Below are 24,134 nucleotides of genomic sequence, written 5' to 3' on the forward strand. Positions count from 1 at the left end.
ATATTAAAGGAAAATAATCCAATTGATTGCGGATGGGGYCGAGAGGCGTCACCGCCATATATTTCACTCAGGGAGCTAATGCCGTGGCCCCCGTATCCACACCRACACACACACATGCATGCGGATCCACACTCGTGCATACACACAAACACAGACATGTACACGCGCACACACACCACTGCTCCCTTCAACAGAATTATGATTCTTCAGGGAGTGCTTTCTTATGCGTGGCTGGCAGGCCATGTGCTCAAGGTTTCAATTGAAATTGTAAAAAGATAAAAGAGTTTCTTATTAGCTCCATTGTCATTCTTGTTAGCTCTTATTCACATTTCTCTTGATTTTGGTCATCGCATAGCCTTGTTTTCTCATTTGTCGTTCTCTTTCYTTCTATTGGTCTATTCTCTTGGATCGATGACCTCAGAGCTCATGAATTGTGCTTCTCGAAGAGTACGAAAGCAGATCAGCAATCCTTTCAGTAGACCACAACAAATACCAAATATTTAGGATACTCAATAAGTGACAACAAACACACAACTATATAAAGATAACTTTATCCCATTTCAACAATAGGAAAGCAGATCTAATTAAATGGAACAATCTTCCCAAAAATCTTACAGGTAGAATAAACCTCTTCAGAATAGCATGGCTCCCAAAGTTTTTATATTTATTCTCGGTAATAACAATTGCCCCACCGAAGACATTCTTTTAAAAAGTATACATAGTCATCATAAAATACATTTTACATCTTCCTAAGTCTGAGGGTTGTTTTAACCTTCCAGACTYGATTTGTATAAACTCGCTACCCAAGGCTTTTACCTGGGACGTAGTTAAATGCACTAAAGAGGAACAATGGGTACATATTGAAGATGTGCATGCTCATTCCCAGAATCTTTTTACGTGTCTATTTTCATAGACAAAGCTAAGGACATGAACAGCTTCATAGTTAACAACACTACAACAATACGGAAGAAGATGAAACGTGTTCTACAATCACCAATATCACTCCCTAAAAACACAACCTTCTGGAACAATCCTTGGATAACTTTTCACAATTCACTGATAAATTGGTCCACATGGAAAACGAAAGGCATAGGGATACAGTAAATGACTTCCATGACAGAATTAATACGTCATTTTGGACTGACCAATGTAGATGGAGGGAAAGTTGTCGCATAACTAATGAAATTACAGTTAATTAAAAGTTATGCTTAACCCGGTATAAGCTAATGTATAGAATGTATTATACAGGAGACACAATTCACAAATTCTACAGCACAACGGCAGAGTCATGTCATAAGTGTAAAACAAATAATGACTCAATAATCCATGCTTWCAGGGAACGCTATCAAGTCTGGCAGTCGTGGGCGGAGCTAGAACGTTGGGTGTCAGAAGTATGATAATGTAAACTTATTTTTAATCCATCTATCTGCRTATTTCAAGACATGACATAGGAGGGTGTAGTGAGATACCCAGTGGACTGGACAATTCTCTTCTCATCACTCATCTTGATAAAATGTATACTAAAAACCTGGAAATCAATCAGTCATTATTAACACAATGGAAAAATCAAATAATCTATTATTTCAATATTGAAACYGCGTGGGCTACGGAGAGAAACAAAATGGTGACGTTTCAGGCCATGTAGTGGAAAGTCATGTGGGCGCTGGAGATGGGGGGGTGTGGGCTAGTGAGTCTGGGCAGGTGTGATGTAATTGATGTTTGTATGATGTTGTCATTTGTATGTGTATGTCTTGTATTGTTTATAAAAGRTCAAATAAAACCGTACGTTTTTTTTTAAAGAATTGTGCTTCTTTGTTCATACTGCTTAGTACTTCTGTCGAAATGTATTCATGAATCGAGACACTTAGCAAGAGTAAGTGAATCGAAAACACTATTTAGCGAATCAAAGCTTTAGGGATTACATGGATCCTATAATTTGTAATGGGCTCATAATAATTCACCACTATATTATCATTTTCCACAGTACACTAAGTGGCTCGGTGGCAATATTAGCTAAATCTGTCTGTATTTCTGGGCTAATAATTAATTGAAATGGCACATATTGAAAAAGCAATGATTAAATTAAAGAAATTAGAGACTGAGTTAATGGCGAATAGCTTTGGGATACAGTGTTTATGGATTAAATGTAGTATTTAACAATCTCTGTGTTGTTTTTAGATTGGATTTTACAGTGCAGCAGAGACAGAATGTACCATTGCCTTACAAAGACTTAGACAATGTGTTTAGCTCTATATTAAAATGCACAATAGTTGGACAAATAAATAAATAAAAGGAAAACAAAAATAGTTTGTAGATGTGTCAACTGGACCTGTATTCTCTGAACGACCTACATTGTCTCCACACTTGCAGGAATAGGTATGATGGGAATCCAGTACCTTAGCTTGACAGCTACTGTACGGGTGCATTGATTCTTGGAGTGGCATTGTACAAATGTACAGCATTGTTTCAACACAAGCTGTATGTAGCTGAGATCTGCAAACTCTGATCCTCGCCTTGCGTGTGTGCGCGTGTGTGCATCTGAGCGTCTGCATTCATACCTGCATTGCTATCTGGATGCATGTCTTTGTGTGAGTGTGTGCACCTGTACGCACGTTCACGTGCATCTGTGTGTGTGAAGGTCACACTGACTGACTCACCCACGCCGGAGCTGAGATCTCCGTTCTCGCCATCGGCCCCATGCTGGTTGGCGTTGCTGCGGTAGCCGCTCATCACCTCCAGCTTGATCTTCTTCACCTTCATGGCCTCGGCGATGGCCGCGTTGGCAGCTGCCGCCGCCGCCGCTGTCAGCCCTGGACACACCGCACCAGAGAGGACAGGACACAGTTAGATACACACTTAGAATGCTAGTTGGTCTAGAACAAGGATCGGCCTCTTTTTTAAAGGCTTTTAAAAAGGTTATATACTAAACATCGTGTGAATGATCTTAGGAATTATTCACACTTAATGAGCAACAAGCATTTACAAATATAAATGATTTATTATGGAACTTCTTCATAAAGTGTTCGGGCAATTTGCTGTGTAGAAATGATTACAATCATGTTCAAGGCCCCCGACCATCCACTCGAACCATGGCTGAATCTAGTTGCCTATTCCTGGTCTAGAGGTTAGAGCAACTTCCTACAGCACATATACACCTGCGTGCCCCAGTCCCACTGCCATTCTGTCACACACTTCTTGTTACTCTTCTGTCTGTGTCCTACAGCATGACAAAATGTGCGCGCATCAAAAGAAAGTACATCGTACGGAACGCATTGAACATGACCCGAAGACGTTCTATATGTGTTGTCGGAAGGTCAAAGAGATAAGAGAACAAGTCACGCATACATACAGCATATTACATACTGAATAAGTACAGTATATAAATCAAGAATTAAACTATATCTACACTACCGTTCAAAAGTTTGGGGTCACTTAGAAATGCCTTTGTTTTTGAAAGAAAAGCCAATTTTTTTTGTCCGTTAAAACAACATCAAATTGATCAGAAACACAGTGCAGACATTGTTAATGTTGTAAATGACTGTTGTAGCTGTCACGTTCCTGACCTATTTTTATGTTATTTTGATTGTTTAGTTGGTCAGGGCGTGAGTTGGGGTGGGCATTGTATGTTGTGTGTGTTTGGTTAGTCTATGGGTGTTGTATGTGTATGGGATAGTGTTTGTTAGGTTGTCTAGTTATGTCTATGGCTGCCTAGATTGGGTCTCAATCAGAGACAGCTGTCATTCATTTGTCTCTGATTGGGAGCCATATTTAAGGTAGCCATAGGCAGTAGGCTTTTGTGGGTGTTTGTTTCCTGTGTCAGTGTTTGGACCACACAGGACTGTTTTGAGGTATGTCACGTTTGTAGTTTGTAGTGTTTTCTTGTTATTTACATTAAACATGTACAATTACCAATCCGCATCTTGGTCCGATCCATGCTCCTCCTCGTCTGAGGAGGAGAACGACTTTGACAGCCATTACAGTAGCTGAAACCCACAAATGCTGACGCTCCAGATACTCACCTAGTCTAAAGAAGGCCAGTTTAATTGCTTCTTCAATCCGAACAACAGTATTCAGCTGCGCTAACATAATTGCAAAAATGGTTTACTAATGATAAATTAGCCTTTTAAAATGATGAACTTGGATTAGCTAACACAACGTGCCATTGGAACACAGGAGTGATGGTTGCTGATAACGGGCCTCTGTACGCCTATGTAGATATTACATAATAAATCTGGCTGGTAAATATGATATGAAATAGCTTTTCATGCTGCTAACAACATCACAACGTGACTATGTAACTCTACGTAGCCTGTTCCCCCACTGGCTGGTAAATATGTCATCTTATGACATGAAATAGCTTTTCAGCAGGTTAACATGTAGACGAGATGTTGTTCTGTACATGTTGCTATGAACGTGTTGCTGGCTCCATCTCTCCCAACTAACACTGTATTGACGTCACCGTGTGCTTTGATAGGAACATATGGACTCAGGAAAACATATATGCAATGGCATGCCATTATTTCTGATCGTGGGCGGGGGGTTGTTGTATGTGCGTGGAAGTGTGTGTTTGTGTGTGTGTGGGGGGGGGGTACACAGTGCCTTCAGAAAGTATTCATACCCCTTGACTTATTCCACATTTTGTTGTGTTAGAGCTTGAATTGTAAATGGATTATATTGATGTACACAACACGCCGTAATGACAAAGTGTATTTTAGATTCTGTACAGGCTTCCTTCCTTTCACTCTGTCTATTAGGTTAGTATTGTGGAGTAACTACAATGTTGTTGATCCATCCTCAGTTCTCTCCTAACACAGCCATTAAACTCTGTGGCCCCGTGGTGAAATCCCTGAGCGGTTTCCTTCCTCTCCGGTAACTGAGTTAGGAAGGATGCCTTTATCTTTGTAGTGACTGGGTGTACTGATACACCATCCAAAGTGTAATTAATAACTTCACCATGCTCAAAGGGATATTCAGTGCCTGCTTTTGTTTTGACCCATCTACCAATAGGTGCTCTTCTTTGTGAGGCACTGGAAAACCTCCCTGGTCTTTGTGCTTGAATCTGTTTCAAATTCACTACTCGACTAAGGGACCTTACCAGTGGTGCAAAGTACTTAAGTAAAAATACTTAAGTAAGACTTAAGTCGTTTTCTGGGGTATCTCTACTTTACTTTACAATTCATATTATAACTATTATTATAACTTTTACTACATTCCTAAAGAAAATAATGTACTTTTTACCCCTTACGTTTTCCCTGACACCCAAAAGTACTCGTTACATTTTGAATGCTGAGCAGAACAGGAGAATTGTCTAATTCACACACTTATCAAGAGAACATCCCTGGTCATCCCTACTGCGCCTGATCTGGTAGACTCACTAAACACAAATGCTTTGTTTGTGAATTTTGTCTGAGTGTTGAACTGTGCCCCTGGCTATCCGTACATTAAAAAAGCAAGACAATTGTGCTGTCTGGTTTGCTTAATATAAGACATTTTAAATGATTTATACTTTTACTTTTGATACTTAACTACATGTAAAACCAAAAACTTTTAGACTTTTACTCAAGTAGTATTTTACTGGGTGACTTTCACTTTTACTTGAGTCATTTTCTATTAATTAATCTTTACTTTTACTCAAGTAAGACAATTGGGTACTTTTTCCACCACTGGACATTACAGATAATTGTATGTGTTGGGTACAGAGATGAGGTAGTCATTAAAAAAAGCATATAAAAACTATTATTGCACAAAGAGTCAGCCAATACAACTTATTATGTGACTTATTGCAAACAGGACGCATGTTTTTGAATAATGTGGAAATTGAGCAAATTGAGGAGATTAAACTGCTTGGTGTAAACTCCCTGGATTGCAAACTGTCATGGTCAAAACATATACATGCACCGGTTGCTAAGACGGGGATAGGTCGTTCCGTGATAAAGCGCTGCTCTGCTTTCTTTACATTGCTATAAACAAAACAAGTCCTACAGGCCCTAGTTTTTGTTGGACTACTGCCCAGTCATATGGTCAAGTGCCACAAAGAGGGACATAGGCAAATTACAGTTGGCCGACAAATGAGCAGCACGCCTAGCCCTTAAATGTACACAGAGAGCTAATATCAATGACATGCAATCAAATCAATCTCTCCTGGCTCAAAATACTGCATCACTACTTGTCTTTGTGAGAGGTATTGACATGTTCAAAGCACCGAGCAGTCTGTTTAAACRACTAGCACACAGCTCAGACACCCATGCATACCCCACAAGACATGCCACCAGGGGTCTCTTTACAGTCCCCGAGTCCAGAACGGACTCTGGAAAATGCACAGTACTACACAGAGACATGACCACATGGAAATATATTCCCCTATTACTAGCCTGTTCAACCTCTCTTTCGTATCGTCTGAGATCCCCAAAGATTGGAAAGCTGCCGCGGTCATCCCCCTCTTCAAAGGGGGAGACACTCTAGACCTGTTACAGACCTATATCTGTCCTACCCTGCCTTTCTATGGTCTTCGAAAGCCAAGTTAACAAACAGATCACCGACCATTTCGAATCACACCGTACCTTCTCTGCTATGCAATCTGGTTTCCTACCTGGTCATGGGTGTACCTCAGCCACGCTCAAGGTCCTAAACGATATCATAACCTACATCGATAAGATACAATACTGTGCAGCTGGGTTTCTGTACAGCACTTCGAAATATTAGCTGATGTACGAAGGGCTATATAAAATAAACTTGATTGATTGATTGATATTCATAGACCTGGCCAAGGCTTTCGACTCTGTCAATCACCACATTCTTATCGGCAGACTCAACATCCTTGGTTTCTCAAATGACTGCCTCGCCTGGTTCACCAACTACTTCTCAGACAGAGTTCAGTGTGTCAAATCGGAGGGCCTGTTGTCCGGACCTCTAGCAGTCTCTATGGGGGTGCCACAGGGTTCAATTCTCGGGCCGACTCTTTTCTCTGTATACATAGCCCATCCAACTACCTCATCCCCATACTGTTCTTTTTTTTCTCCTTTGCACCCCAGTATCTCTACTTGCACATTCATCTTCTGCACATCTATCACTCCAGTGTTTAATTGCTAAATTGTAACTATTTCACCACTATGGCATATTTATTGCCATACCTCCCTTATCTTACCTAATTTTCACACACTGCATATAGACGTTTTTCCTATTGTGTTATTGACTGTATTTTTGTTTATTCCATGTGTAACTCTGTGTTGTTGTTTGTGTCGCACTGCTTTGCTTTATCTTGGCCATGTCTCAGTTGCACACTTGCATACAAACACACACATGCCGGCACAATCACTCTCCACACACATACACACTGGTCAAAAGTTTTAGAACACCTACTCATTCAACGGTTTTTCTTTATTTTTACTATTTTCTACATTGTAAAATAATAGTGAAGACATCAAAACTATGAAATAACACATATGGAATCATGTAGTAACCAAAAAAGTGTTAAACAAATCAAAATCTATTTTATATTTGAGATTCTTCAAATAGCCACCATTTGCATTGATGACAGCTTTGCACACTCCTGGCATTCTCTCAACCAGCTTCACCTGGAATGYTTTYCCAACAGTCTTGAAGGAGTTCCCACATATGCTGAGCACTTGCTGCTGCTTTTCCTTCACTCTGCGGTCCGACTCATCCCAAACAATGTCAATTTGGTTGAGGTCGGGTGATTGTGGAGGCCAGGTCATCTGATGCAGCCCTCCATCAATCTCCTTCATGGTCAAATAGCCCTTACACAGCCTGTAGGTGTGGTGGGTCATTGCCCAATTGAAAAACAAATTATAGTTCCACTAAGCCCAAACCAAAAGGGAAGGYGTATCGCTGCAGAATGCTGTGGTAGCCATGCTGGTTAAGTGTGCATTGAATTCTAACTAAATCACAGACAGTGTCACCAGCAAAGCATCCCCACACCATCACACCTCCTCCTCCATGCTTTACAGTGGGAACCACACATGCAGAGATCATCTGTTCACCCACACCGCGTCTCACAAAGACACGGCGGTTGGAACCAAAAATCTCAAATTTGGACTCCAGACCAAAGGGCAAATTTTCATCGCTCTAATGTCCATTGATCGTGTTTCTTGGCCCAAGCAAGTCTCTTCTTCTTATTGGTGTCCTTTAGTAGGCCTGATTCAGTCTCCTCTGAACAGTTGATATTGAGATGTGTATGTTACTTTTAGAATTTATTTGAGGTAACTCGGGGTCTTCCATTCCTCTGGGGGTCCTTATGAGAGCCAGTTTCATCATAGCGCCTGATGGTTTTTGCAACTGCACATGTTCTGTGTTGACTGACCTTCACTAATTCATTTATATGTCATTTGTAATGACTGAACAAAGCCACACTGGAACTGTTTTCAGGTGAGTGAAATGTAATTAGTAAAAATATGTATTAATCACAGGGCTTTTTGGTCAATGCCATCTCTGTTCTATGTAAGAGAAACACTTATTTTATCAAATCAAATCAAATGTTGTTCCTAGCTCGAACAGTGCAGTAGTATCTAACAGATCAGAACAATACACAAATCTCAAAGTAAAATGATGGAATTAAGAAATAAATCAATATTAGGACGAGCAATTTTGAGGTGGCATTGACTAAAATACAGTAGAATAGAATACGGTAAATACATATGAGATGAGTACAGAAGTATTTCAACATTATTAAAATGATTAGAGTGGCCAGTGATTCCATCTCTATGTATATAGGGCATCAGCCTCTAAGGTGCAGGGTTGAGTAACTGGGTGGTAGCCGGCTAGGGATGGCTATTTAACAGATGGCCTTGAGATAGAAGCTGTTTTTCAGTCTCTATGTCCCAGCTTTGATGTACCTGTACTGACGTCGCCTTCTGGATGATAGCGGGGCGAACAGGCAGTGCCTCGGGTGGTTGTAGTCCTTGATAATCTTTTTGGCCTTCCTGTGACATCGGGTGGTGTAGGTGTCCTGGAGGGCAGGTAGTTTGCCCTCGGTGATGCGTTGGGCAGACCACACCACCCTCTGGAGAGCCCTGCGGTTGCGGGCGGTGCAGTTGCCGTACCAGGCGGTGATACAGYCTGACAGAATGCTCTCAATTGTGCATCTGTAAAAGTTTGTGAGGGTCTTAGGGGCCAAGCCACATTTCTTCAGCCTCCTGAGGTTGAAGAGGCGATGTTGTGCCTTCTTCACCACACTGTCTGTGTGGGTGGACCATTTCAGATTGTCAGTGATGTGTATGCCGAGGAACTTGAAGCATCCACCTTCTCCACTGCGGTTCCGTCAATGTGGATAGACACGTGCTGCCTTTGCTGTTTCCTGAAGTCCAAAATCAGCTCCTTTGTTTTGTTGACGTTGAGGGAGAGGTTATTTTCCTGGCACCAATCTGCCAGGGCCCCCACCTCATCCCTGTAGGCTGTTTCGTCACTGTTGGTAATCAGGCCTACTACTGTTGTGTCGTCTGCAAACTTGATGATTCAGTTGGAGGTGTGCGTGGCCACAGTCATAGGTGAACAGGGAGTACAGGATGGGGGGGGGGGCTGAGCACGCACCCTTGTGGGGCCCCTGTGTTGAAGATCAGTGAAGTGTAGGTGTTTCCCACCTTCTCCACCTGAGGGCAGCCCGTCAGGAAGTCCAGGACCCAGGTGCACAGGTTGGGGTCCAGACCCAGGGCCCCGAGCTTAATGGTGAGCTTGGAGGGTACTTTGGTCACAGAGCTAATTTAGGATTTTGCAATAGATATATATATATATTTTTTWAAACAGTGTTATACATAAAGAACAAAGGCTCATCAACTAATTTCACCTACGTAAAGGGCCAGGGCGAAACAAACTCTGAGAGAATTATTTCTTTAAATACCCTGTATCCAAATTCGGATACAGTTAACAAAACATGACCTGAGTACAGTTTTCCACATTCAATGATGCAGATATCACTGAGATGAAAAGGGTGCAAGCAAACCTAGGTCCATGCGACGAAAAGGGTAAAGGAAAACAGTTGTATGAAGGAAAAAGTTGATAAAGGAAATGGTATCTTCTGTAGCTAACATTTACAGTTGAAGTCGGAAGTTTACATACACTTAGCTTGGAGTCATTTTTCAACCACCTCCACAAAATTCTTGTTACCTCTGCAACTAAGGGGGTGCTGTTCCGCATTAGCATATTTGTGTCTCCAAATTAAACTGCCTCGTGCTAAATTCTTGATGTACAATATGCATATTATTGTTATTAATTGGATAGAAAACACCTTCTAGTTTCTATAGAAGTTGGAATTTTGTCTCTGAGTGGTACAGAACAATTTTTACAGCACTTTTCATGACAGGTTCAGATTTCAGAAATTTTTACCTCTGATCTGGGGTCTGTTTATAAGGCCACAGTGAATGCTATGAAGGAACCGACACTGCCTACGTCTTCCCTGGGTGTCTGTACGTCATCACGTTTTCAATGAAATCGATGGGACGTTCACAGCCATTATAAATGACAAAATGTACAGAGACCCCTCTTTTCTAATGTGCGCCTCAAGCGTGAAGGCATCGGACCTGTCTCGTTCCAAGTCGTTTTCTAACCAGCAATATTCTCTCCGGTCATGTTTTCAGTCGTTAATAGTTGTTAAAAACATCATAATGTAGTGAATTTGAACCGTTTTTATCAATTTATATCCGTTTAGTGCGATTTTGAGGAATTTCTTTGTTGTGCGTTCTGAAAGTTTGGACACACGTTTTAGGAGTCGTCGTTGGTGGTGGACATTTCGAAGGACAGAGGACATCTATCGACCAAAAGACGTTTATAACATAGAAGGATACATTGCCCAAGATAATGATGGAAGAACAGCTAAAGTAAGCAATATTAATATAAACCGTGTTTCTGTCGAAATATTTTAAACGCATAATTCGCCATTTTGTTTGGTATAGCTTCACTTGGCCAACCCTGTATTGAAAAGTAAGGATACATTTTAAAATGTAAATCGCGGTGCATTAAGAACTAATTTGTCTTTCGATTCCTGTAAAACCCTGTATTTTTTAGTCAAGTATATGATTAGCTTTCAATTAAACTAGATCACTCTGATAGATGACGTCAGACATATGAGGCTTTGATTTCCTAGTTTTTTATTGTGTAACCACGGTTTTGTATGGCTAAATATGCACCTTTCGAACAAAACTGTATATGTTATTGTAAATGATGTTACAGGAGTGTCTCGGAAGAATTCTGAGAAGGTTAGTGAAAAAATTATATATTTTGGCGTGATTACTTAAGCGCTCTTTGCTGATCGATGCTCTGGAACGTTTGTTCATGTGTATGCTAACTTATCGATTTATTTGTTTTCGCTGAAAAACGCTTAGAAAATCTGAAATATGGTCTGAAATCACAAGACTGGGTCTTTTCATTGCTATGCTTTGTCTATTTTATGAAATGTTTTATGATGAGTAAATTGGTCATACACGTTGCTCTATCTAGTAATTCTAGTCGATTTGTGATGGTGGGTGCAATTGTAAACTTGATTTACCTGAAATATGCACTTTTTTTCAACAAAAAACTATCCTATACCATGAATATGTTATCAGACTGTCATCTGAAGAGGTTTTCTTGTTAGTGGATATTCAATATCATTAGTTGAGCCGAATTGGTGATAGCACCTGAAGGAGTAAGAAACTGATGGAGTTAGAATAGTGGGTATTTTGCTAAGTGTTTAGAATAGATTTACATATTTTGTCTTCCTGTACACATTTTAAAATCTGAAATGGTGGCTTTATTCACAAGATCTGTATCTTTCATCTGGTGTCTTGGACTTGTGTTTAATGATATTTAGATGCTACTACTCACTTTTGAAGCTATGCTAGGTATGCTAATTAGTTGTGGGGGTGGGGGGTGCTCCCGGATCCGGGTTTTCTGAGCAGTAAAAGTTATACAACTATAGTTTTGTCAAGTCGGTTAGGAAATCTACTTTGTGCATGACACAAGTATTTTTCCAACAATTGTTTAAGACAGATTATTTAAGTTATAATTCACGGTATCACAATTCCAGTGGGTCGAAGTTTACATACACTAAGTTGACTGTGCATTTAAACAGCTTGGAAAGTCCAGAAAATGATGTCATGGCTTTAGAAGCTTCTGATAGGCTATTGACATAATTTGAGTCATTGGAGGTGTACCTGTGGATGTATTTCAAGGTATTCCTTCAAACGCAGTGCCTCTTTGCTTGACATCATGGGAAATCAAAAGAAATCAGCCAAAAAATTGTTGACCTCCACAGTCTGATTCATCATTGGGAGGAATTTCTAAATGCTGAAGGTACCATTTCATCTGTAAAACATAGTAACCGACATAACCTGAAAGGCCGCTCAGCAAGGAAGAAGCTACTGCTCCAAAACCCCAGAAAAACCCAGACTACGGTTTGCAACTGCACATGGGGACAAAGATCATACTTTTTGGAGAAATGTCCTCTGGTCTGATGAAACAAAATGAACTGTTTGGCCATAATGACCATCGTTATGATTGGAGGAAAGGGGTACTTGCAAGCTGAAGAACACCATCCAACCGTGAAGCACAGGGGTGGCAGCATCATGTTTGTGGGGGTGCTTTACTGCAGGAGGGACTGGTGCACTTCACAAAATAGATGGCATCATGAGGTGGGAAATTACATGGATATTTGAAGCAACATTTACATTTAAGTCATTTAGCAGACTGCTTATCCAGAGCGACTTACAAGTTAGTGCATTCACCTTATGATATCCAGTGGAACAACCACTTTACAATAGTGCATCTAACTCTAATAGTAACTCTAACTCATCTAACATCTCAAGACCTCAGTCAGGAAGTTAAAGTTTGGTCGCAAATGGGTCTTCCATATGGACAATGACCCCAAGCATACATCTAAAGTTGTGGCAAAATGGATTAAGGACAACAAAGTCAAGGTATTGGAGTGGCCATCACAAAGCCCTGACCTCAATCCTCTAAAAATGTGTGGGCAGAACTGAACAAGTGTGTTCGAGCAAGGAATCCTACAATCCTGACTCAGTTACCTGCCTACAAACCTGACTCCGCCTTGCTGCTCTGACTGGCCAGTTCCCCTCTCTCCACTGGGATTCTCTGCCTCTAACCTATTACAGGGCTGAGTCAATGGCTTACTGGTGCTCTTCCATGCCGTCCCTAGGAGGGGTGCGTCACTGACGTGGTTTCCTGTCTGGGTTGGCGGCCCCCCTTGGGTTGTGCCGTGGCAGAGATCTTTGTGGGCTATACTCGGCCTTGTCTCAGGATGGTAGGTTGGTGGTTGAAGAATCCCTCTCTTTAACTCTCCAAGTTAAACAATTTAAAGGCAATGCTACCAAATACTAATTGACTGTATGTAATCTTCTGACCCACTGGGAATGTGATGAAAGAAATAAAGCTGAAATAAATCATTCTCTACTATTATTCTGACATTTCACATTCTTAAAATAAAGTGGTGATCCTAACTGACCTAAAACAGGGACGTTTTACTAGGATTAAATGTCAGAATTGTGAAAAACTGATATTAAACGTACTTGGCTTGGTGTATGTAAACTTCCGACTTCAAACTGTAGATACTACGTTCCATTAAATAACAGTTCAACCAAAACGTTGAGGTAAAATGGTCTGCCGCTGAAAGATTGGGAAAAAAATCTGCCCTGAAACAAACAGTGTACATGTGGAATTTGGTTTGCATGTCGACTCTTCACAGGACAAGCCAACAGGACAAGCCAACGCACTATGAGTCTATCTTAGCTGTCACATTTCAGAGGCGTGACTCGAGAGCGCTATTAGCTGTGTGACGTAAGTAAAGGAGAGGCAGAAATGGAACATGTACCTCTAATTCAAACCACACACAACACAAATGTACACACACTAAACTCCTCTCTCAAGCAACAGATATGCAGATGGCAATAGCCACTCTGAGCCACTGACATGGAGGTGCATATCATTTAAAAGCCTTGTTTGATCTTAAAATATATGGGACGCATATTGACAAACAGTACACATCATGTCACTGAGGGCCCTCTCATTTGCACTGGCTCTTCTGCTGTTCCATATGCATAGAAACGACACACACAAAAACACACACACACACACACACACACACACACACACACACACACACACACACACACACACACACACACACAGGAGGCTTGGTAAGAAGGTGATACTTCTCTCCACATAATAAATGTGGCCTCTGCCCAGCCTGAAGGTCACCTTTATTTCTGTCTAATGGCTGAGAGTCAACTGTTTTCCAAATGAGACGTATGCAGAGCAGACTACAGAGTAAATATTGAAATCACCTCCGGGGCTGTTGCTAAAATAAATTCCGCCACAAATCAGGTGCAGCTCAAAGGACTGTTAGACTTCAGCATATGGCATTCTCGGATACATTGTGATGTACGCATTTTAAATGTTTCTTTCACCTACAGTGTAGGATTGACATATACTGAGTGTACCAAATATTAGGAACACCTTCCTAATATTGAGTTGACCCCCCCCGTTTGCACCCAGAACAGCCTATATTCTTCGGGCATGGATTCTAGGAGGTGTCGAAAGCGGTCCACAGGGATGCTGGCCCATGTTGACTCCAAAGCTTCACACAGTTGTGTCAAGTTGGCTGGATGTCCTATGAGTGGTKGGCCATTCTTGATACACAYGGGAAACTGTTGAGCATGAAAAAACCCAGCAGCATTACAGTTCTTGACACAAACTGGTGCGCCTGGTACCTACACACTGTTCAAAGGCACTTAAATCTTTTGTCTTGCCCATTCATCCTCTGAATACCACACATACACAATTGTCTCAAGACTTAAAATCCTTCTTTAACTTGTCTCCTCCCCTTCATGTACACTGACTGAAGTGGATTTAACAAGTGACATCAATAAGGGATCATAKCYTTCACCTGGATTCACCTGGTCAGTCTATGTCATGGAAAGAGCAGGTGTTCTTAATGTTTTGCACACTCGGTGTAGATTGTGAATAACAAATATTATCCAAATGTGATCAAATCATCAGCGATATGAATCTATTCTAGCAGCCATTGTGACGTTGATGGAAATGATTAAAAGGTGTGTCTGTCAGGAGATACTTTTTGGTAGAACATTTGAAAAGATTTACAAAAACGGGCAAATTTACTAAGATCTGCCAAGAGGTAAACGGGACTTGGTCTCATTTGAAGAAGATGGTTTGAAACAGGTAGATTATCCCCTTTATCATTTTCAATCCATCACACTACCCACCCACCCCGACCCCCACACTATATTCATAGAACATGAGACAGACTCCATACATCGGCGCCTTTGTTCCTATAATTGTTTCATTTCGGCTGATCAATTGTCACTTGCTCATACAGTAACTCGCACCCGCCTAACACTCAATCTAACAAGGAGGTATCAAGATCTCCAAACTATTCAAATGACTGGACGTCTAAATGTCGAACGGCCCATCCCACTCCCTACTCCTAATCTGCATTCATTACTATGCAAACAAAATGATCCCGACCTCATGGATTCTTTCAAAGTCACCTTTAAAAATTCAGACAGCCAGACTCATCTCATAGACACACACAGAGACAATCCTCTTTGGCCACAAACAAACAGCACAACAGGGTCATGTTCATTAGGGCAGGCAACAGGCAACGTTTGGGAAAAAAATTATTAACAGGAAAAACAAAATGCGTGCTTCTCATTGGACCAGGTAGTCCATCGCTGTTTCAGTCCGTCTCCTTTCATTTGGTGCATAATGCACATGATCCAGTGTTGCGTTGTACAGAGACGGCCACACCACGCCAGCGGGAAGAAAAACGGCATTTTGCTGAGCCCCCCCCCCCCCCCCCCGGTAGTCCATCGCTGTTTCAGTCCGTCTCCTTTCATTTGGTGCATAATGCACATGATCCAGTGTTGCGTTGTACAGAGACGGCCACACCACGCCAGCGGGAAGAAAAACGGCATTTTGCTGAGCGCCCCCCCCCCCCCCATTTCAACAAATGGAGAATATCACGGCAGGAGAGTCGGGAAAACGGGGAATAACGGTGACGAGGTCTGATAGTAGCCCTCGAAGCAGATGTCATATTAAATAATAATGAAGCGTCTATTAATATGCAAAGGAAGCGGCAGCCGACTGGCTGAATGCTGCCAGGCCTCCGCATATTGTCAGGATCGTCATCGTTAATTAACATGCGAAGCTGCCCGTACCTGCGCCCAATGTCACGCCCACCCTGATGCCACAGCCCTCCGCAACACCAACGTGCGCAATTMAATTACATCAAAATCAGTATTAACTCCTCATCGGTACACAAAAGAAAGACTGACTTTTACGGCTCTTTTGCCCTTCTCTCTATAGAAAGGCAGTGCTTTATCTACTGTGTAATGTCACTTTCTTTGTATCTGGATGGCACCCACATTAACACACACACACTCCAGAGTGGCGCAGCGGTCTAAGGCACTGCATCTCAGTGCTAGAGGCGTCACTGCATACCCTGGTTTGATCCCAGGCTGTATCACAACCGGTCGTAATCGGGAGTCCCATAGGGTGGAGCACAATTGGCCCAGCGTTGTCTGGGTTAGAGGAGGGTTTGGCCAGGGTAGGCCGTCATTGTAAAATAAGAATTTGTTCTTCACTGACTTGCCTAGTTAAATGAAGGTTAACAAATAAATAAAAAAACGTGCACACAAGAGTGCGCGGAAGCACACAAATGCATACACACACACACACCAACGGACACATACACACAAATACACAAAGGGTGTTTCATTAAATGGAAACCACAGCAAGTGGAACTGGTGTCAGGTGCAAAACATACACATAGCAAGAATGTCTCTCACATAAACATTCTCTCCAAAGATGAGTCATTGGATAGCATACTTTCAAAATGTACTGTACATCAACTTGGATTCCCGGCAAAACATCAAAAGTCCCCATTTTCAAAGATTGTTCAACCAATCTCTGTCACCCTTTGAAAAGCTTGCTGTGGGCAATTAAACCAATCAAACCACCTCCMCAAATAAAACTTTTATTACAGTGAGTGAAGTTTCCATGCATTAGTTATGGCACTTCACTTAAAGCCCCCAGGCAGCCATGTTAGATTAGGTTATTTGGGTGATTTGCCGGATTTGGTGCAATGCATCATGGGGTGAATTTTCAGGGCTCGTTTTTGTTAMTTGGAGTCACCTGCTCGGCGAAGACGGGGGGGACTGGGTAGTCAGCGGAGAGATCGATGGGGAACTTCATTAGTAAATCTAACATCAGGAACAATTACATGCCACCGTGTACAAAACATGTTATTTTATTCTCTTTTTTTTCCGCTGCACGTATTAACCAAATATTTGGGAATTGCTTTTTAAAGGGGATCCATTGGTTTTGAAGCCGTTTTGGTTCTGGGGGGAGTATGACGTGCCACCTGCCATAACCATTCACGACAGCTTGCAGTGTGTCAGTTTTGTGATGGATCGATTAATGTGTTCGGACACATGCAAAAACGTGTGTTCCATTGCTAGTAAAAAAATATATACTCATCTATATGATCACTTTGCATCATTTTGAAGTGTAAATTGTGGTARCTTTATTACGAACTTGTTCTTCAATACGTACAATAATCAAACCACAGAAGGCAGTTAGGGAGAAAGTTCAGCCATCTTGGCTTTTGCAGCCACAAACAGAAAGGCAGTTGCACCAACAACAAAAAAACTCTATTACTTTATCTCTCTCCCCTGAATACCCTGACTAAATGTCAAGATCATAGATTCCCTCCAGGCTTAAAGGGGAGGGACATCAAAAGGCTTTTCTGTTGCTTTATGTTCCACAAAATAAAACCACGGCTTTCTCATCTTTGCTGTTCCAAATAGCCTTTGAATCCCCCCCCCCTTCACCAAACAAGACACATAGAGTCTGTGACATCACCACACTCCCAGAGTTCAATGCTGCGCGTTGATCTGCGAGCCTCCATTATTAAGGACGTAGCCAATTTGTGTCTGCTATTGAATCCGAAACACTTCTCAGATGCATGTATTTTATTCTGGCTTCGAAAGAAAGAGATGAGAAAATGTGTACGTACGTAAGGTAGGAAGCTTTTCGGGAACTACTCGAGTGCAGCCAACTCTTGGAGGCAAACTCGTAAGGTTGCAGAGAAAACAGCAAATGATATGTACTGTAGTTGTCACGGTTTCTTTCTGCTTGGTTGAATACAGCGAAAATAAGAGTTAAGAAAACCCTAATCACGGCACAATATTAGTAAAGAAGGAAAAAGGAAAAGGGAAGAAAAAAAAAGATGTAAATCAGAGCACTTACAGCAAAGCCGTCACAATGCAACCAGCCACAAACAGAACAAAAGCATTAGCCGCAATAAGACTCGCCCGGGGGCGCATTTGGGAACAAACGGTTGTTGTTGATTCTTGTGGTGATAAAGCTTACTTTAGCATCAACCATGCCTATGTACATACACCAGTGAAGTGGATTTAATCACACACTAATTAGAATGCTCTCAAGGCGAAACGCAACATCGACTGAAAATGATCAGAGAGAAAAGGATGCCACGGCAATTTATTGGAGTGGCATCTCCCTCGGTCTCTCTCTCTTTCTCTGAGTTCAGTTGTGTGTAAAAGAGTTTAAATGAGCGGCTGGTTGTCTGGCAGTGGTGTGTTCGCATGTGTCACTTCGCTCTGCTTGCCATAAAGAGGACAAGTTAGAGGGAGGCGGGGAGTGCTATGGGGATGTTGAGGGTATGGAGGGTTGTTTCAGTGGCGAGTGTGTGTTTGTGTGTAAACACTTAGCGTGTGTGTAAAGAGGACAAATGTGTGCGTGTGTATATACATTCAGCATATGCAAACGCATGTGCTTATGTATATGCCTGTCTGTTTGCGTGTGACTACAGTACATACCTGAGGATGGGAATGTTCCAGGGGACATGAGGCCGGGGACAGAGTGTGGCATGAKGTGCGGGTTCTCTGGCGATGTCACACTCTGGCTCCTCTTAGGAGGTCTGCCTGGTCTGGAGCTGGACGAGACAGAAGAGAAAAAGGGCTTTAACTTTCGATGTTTCTATCGAGACTTACCTAAAAACACCACAATACCCTTCTGTGAAACCTCTCCCACTCCACCCTAAAAAGTCCGAGAGAATGATGGAAAGGGAGGATTTAAGAGGGACGGGATAAGCAGGTGTAGACCGGGGGAGGTGAGAGAGACAAGAGGGGATGAGTAAAGGAGAGATTGGCAAGTGAAAGAGGGTGAAAAAGAGAGAGACGTTACAGAGGAAGACGACAGGTGGGAGGAGGAGGTAAGAAGGATAACAACTGAGATGATGAAGAGATATAGAGATGAGGGAGATAGCGAAAGACATTTAGGAAGAGAGATGGATGAAGAAAGACATGTGGAAAATAAAGAGGGATTAGAGATGGAGGAGTGGGGATGAGAGGAGGGGAGAGAGTGAGAGGAGGAGGGGGAGAAAGAGAGCGTGTGAGGTGTTCACATTTTGGACCACTCCAGGATGCATTTCCAATCCAGAAAGCCAACACAACATGGTACTATAAATAAACTCCCTTTTCAAGGACAGTCACGATCTGCCACTCCAACATAATAGACTTCCCATAACTAATTAGATTACATGCTGAATTCCTTTGCTTTATTGAAGATCAACCACTTTTTTATGCATAATTCATCGGCCATACCTCGTTACCTGCTCCCATGTATTAATATCTCAGCACACTATTTGAATTCCCTCGTTTGCATATACTAAAACTTAGCCATCACCTCTGCATTCTGGCAGCCCTCTCGGCCTGGAAATGACATGTTAACCTGTTATAATTATTGCAGTCAGGCCACACTATTGATTTATGGGACTTTGGAGAAAAAGAAAAAAAAAATGTCTGTGTAGTTCTGGTAATGAATGATATTTTAAGGTTCTTCAGGAAATTAAAAGCCACTGGCTGCCTTGGGAAATGTTCCTCTTGCTTGATTTAATGCGACGTCGTAGCTTGGAGGTGGTGGAGAGACGAGGTGATTTGGTGATTTAGACCTGTTGGACGTTTCTGATGGGCCCTCTTTTATTACTGCAAACGAGAAGGGGCACAGACTTGGAAGTGATAAATGACTCCTCTGGCTTACTGTTGTAGAARCAGAAAAAAGCCTTCAGAGCTGGGCTGATGTTCCCTGGGTACGTATTTCCCCCATATCTTACTCAGTCACTTATTAAGTATCACAATCGATATCTAGTCGAGATGGATTAGTTATAGTTACAAAAAGCCTATGGGGTTGAATCGTAATAATATGTGAGTTGTTTCAGGAAACTAGGCGTATGTCACAAGTCACGACTTTACAGAAAAGACATTTAAATGTTTATTAATTTTTTTTCTCAAAATGCGTTTGTTTGGCAGAAATGCCTTCTGGAACATTTTAACTTTMATGTGCCTTAACTTCTCTAGGGTAGGGGGCAGAATTTTCACGTTTGGATGAAAAGCATACMCAAATTAAACTGCCAGCTACTCATCCRCAGAAAATAAGATATGCATATTATTAGTATATTTGGATAGAAAACACTATGAAGTTTATAAAACTGTTTGAATCATGTCTGTGAGTATAACAGAACTTATTTGGCAGGCGAAACCCMGAGGACAAACCATTCAGATTTTTTTGTTTTTTGAGGTCACTCTCTTTTCAATGAGATTTCATTGACGGAATTAATCGAACAAAAGGACCATTTGTGATGTTTATGGGACATATTGGAGTGCCAACAACAGAAGCTTGTCAAAGGTAAGGCATGAATTATATTTTTATTTCTGCGTTTTGTGTCGTGCCTGCAGGGTTGGAATATGCTTATCTATCTTGGTTTACAATGCATCGTATGCTTTCGCYGAAAAGCCTATTTGAATTCTGACATGTTGGCTGGATTCACAACCAGTGTAGCTTTAATTTGGTATCTCTCATGTGTGATTTAATGAAAGTTTGATTTTATAGTAATTTTCATAGTAATTAATTTGAATATGGCGCTCTGCATTTTCTCAGGCTTTTTGCCAAGTGAGACAGTAGCGTCCCGCCTAAACTCTGATTTTTTTTATATAAATATGAACTTTACCGAACAAAACATACATGTATTGTGTAACATGAAGTCCTATGAGTGTCATCTGATGAAGATCATCAAAGGTTAGTGATTCATTTTATCTCTATTTCTGCTTTTTGTTACTGCTCTCTTTGGCTGGAAAAATGGCTCTTTTTCTGTGACTTGGCTCATACCTAACATAATCGTTTGGTGTGCTTTCGTCGTAAAACCTTTTTGAAATCGGACACTTTGGCTGGATTTACAACAAGTGTAGCTTGTGTAAAATACTTGTATGTTTGWTGAATTTAAATTATGGGATTTCTGTTGTTTTGAATTTGGCGCCCTGCAGTTTCATTGGCTGTTGACGAGGTGGGACGCTACCGTCCCACATACCCTAGAGAAGTTAATAACAAACTTGTATGTAATCTGTAAATACGAAGAAAGTTATTCAATTACGAGTCCAGTTGGTTTAGCCACAGAAAAAGTCAGGAACCTTCCCACTAGCCATGATTGGCTGAGATAATGAATGGGCTCGATATGCTGAACGATGATTTTCGATTGTTCTGCGGATGTAGCCTCGTGTCTATAAAATGAGCTGTTCTTATGTGAAATCATGTCTACATGCAGTTTTTTGTTTGAACATAATCACTTATCATAGAGAACTGCAATGTGTTGTACTAGCTCTCAATGAATTATCGCCTGAAGTTATTCAGCGCTATCGACAAACGTCATGCGGAAAAAGCGTATGAGACTAATTTTCAGGAGGACGATTCTTAGGCATTGCACACCGAGTCAGTTGAACCAGAGTGACTTACACAACGGGCCAAGCAGCTGGACAACAAAACGGAACTGTGACAGAACTCTAGTACGGAACTCGACCCAGGCGCAGAGACCACGAGCAGAGGTGAAGGTTTAAATTCACAACGTTTACAGCATATTCACGAGAAAAAACAAAACCAAAAGTGCACATCGAGTAAAAACAAAACAACACAAGAGACCTAGCAACCGCCGTTCCAGAGCGAAATATCTCTAAAACTCAGTGACACCAATAGCATTCCAATCAAGAAACCCAGGGACGTTCCTCAGGGCCGTAACCTCCCAGTCCAGCTGAGGCCCCTTGGCGGATCTGATGGCTGGAGAGGATGCCTCGCACCGTGTAGCTGGTTCCCACTATCATGCGACGGAGGTGTAGGCCGACGTTGCCGAACCAGAGACTGGATACCCAGGCTTGAGTCTGGAGATGTGGAAGTGGTGAGAACCTCATGCACCGAAGACGAAGACGATAGGCCCTGGATTGATACACGTAGAATCTTGAAATGGCCAATGTCCGGAGGGCCAACTCCTACCTATGCTAGAGCAGGTCCCTAGCTAGAAAAGCCAACCATCTGGCTGATGCAGAGGTTGATGGCACAATATAGGAGCTTGAGAGGTAGTTTGCTCCCTTGTTTGCTGAGGCCTGACAACCCAGTAATCCCGAGGTATGCCGGAAAGATTCAGTTCGTAAACTCCCCCAGCCAGAGAAACACTAGAGTCGGAGGTCCCAGACGAGCAGCCGAAAGCTCTGGCTAGAGAAGATGCCTCGGCGGGACTGGCATTGAAAATTCCATCCCAGAACTCCTTGCTGAAGCGATCAATTGAGGTTATGGTGGGAAAGCCCGATGTCAAGAACCAGGAGTTCAGCAGATGCACCAGACTGTACTGGATAAGCTCCACATGATCATCCAGAAACTCGTAGCGAATAGGCCATTGGTGATTGCTTCCCTTCCCGACCCTAGGTAGACCACCAGCGCAGTGACCACAACGGAATGTCCAGCTAGTGAGTGGAAGCCTCTTCGGCGAGCTAATGTACGATCAGAAACAGCCGGTGAGTCAGAGCTACGAAGCAGAAATGTCCAACTGCCCTTTCCACCGCATGTTGGCTGAAGCAAGTGGCATGCCTTGTCGCACGTGAGACTGTACTGACTCGCCAGTATTCTCCCGTTATCACGAGTCATCCCGTTCTCCCGTCGCTCGGCGAGGCCCGGAAATTCAGACTTCCACAGTAAAGCAACGTGCTCGTTAAATCCTCGCCCTTCTCTCCACTCCTCGTGAAGGATACGAGTGAACCAGAGCTGAATTCGAGAACTCTACGATACGGACCAGCAGTCAAGCATAAGACAATGGCCCAAATGAAGAATCGCCTCCCTTAGCAGAGCTAGAAACACTGGAACCAACTCGGGAATCCATCCGTCCTGTCATGACAACGTTCCCGAAGCCGGTGTTCAATCCGGATGGCCAGAACAATAAGCTCCTTCAGAGTGTCAGGGTTGTCCCGGGAAGCCAGTTCATCGTTGAGAACCTCGCTGAGTCCGTTCAGAAAGACTGAGTGAAGTGCCTCTATATTCCAACCGCTCTCAGCAGCAAGCGTCCGAAAATCAATGCCGTAATCCGCTACGCTCCGGCTGCCCTGCCAAAGCGCAATGAGTCTTTGAGCAGCATTCCTGCCACTGATGGCGTGATCAAAAACCCTCATCTCCTGGGTGAAGCTTTTCCAATTGAAACAAATGTCTGATTGCTGCTCCCATATGGCCGTGGCCGAGGCCAGAGCCTGTCCTGAGAGCAAAGCGATGACATATGCCACTCTGGAACGCTCGGTGGGAAACATTGATGCCTGCAGTTCGGAGACCAGTGAACATTGGAGCAGGAACCCACGACACCTCCCAGGATGCCCCTTATAGCGCTCCGTTGCCGGGAAAAGAGGCTCCCGGGGGGAGGAAGACGATGAACTGGTAGGAAGTGGAAGGTTAGGAACCACTGAAGGTGCAGCAACCGTTGCTCCCGTCTGTCTGGTCTGCAGAGTGCACACAAGAGTTCCTAAATCCTCCAACAATGTCTTCAGCCGCGCCTCGTGGCGACTAATCACAGTTCCATGGTGAGTGAGAGCCGACCGCAAGTGGTGGGGCTCGGAGTGTCCCTCGGAAGATGGAGAAATCTCTGCTGGGTCCATTTTTGGCTCAGGTCTACTGTGACAATAACTCTTGTATGAACTCAGACCCAGGCGCAGAGAAACACAGCAGGCAGAGGTGAGGTTAAATTCAGAATGTTTACAGAAGTATTCACAGAAAAAAAACAAAGTGCA

The 24,134-nt window shown here is 42.5% G+C and overlaps 1 protein-coding gene across 1 annotated transcript in view; it reads right to left on the reverse strand.

The window, feature by feature from the left end:
- Positions 1 to 24,134, reverse strand: part of LOC111959855 (dachshund homolog 1-like) — a 315,508-nt gene that overhangs the window by 112,947 nt on the left and 178,427 nt on the right. The window contains exons 2-3 of the mRNA XM_023981681.2: positions 18,864 to 18,979; positions 2,658 to 2,810 (exon numbers count right to left, since the gene is read on the reverse strand). Coding sequence (XP_023837449.1) covers positions 2,658 to 2,810; positions 18,864 to 18,979 — 269 coding nt within the window. The remainder of the gene's footprint in view (positions 1 to 2,657; positions 2,811 to 18,863; positions 18,980 to 24,134) is intronic.

This window comes from Salvelinus sp. IW2-2015, linkage group LG36, assembly GCF_002910315.2.
Source record: "Salvelinus sp. IW2-2015 linkage group LG36, ASM291031v2, whole genome shotgun sequence".
NCBI lineage: Eukaryota > Metazoa > Chordata > Actinopteri > Salmoniformes > Salmonidae > Salvelinus > Salvelinus sp. IW2-2015.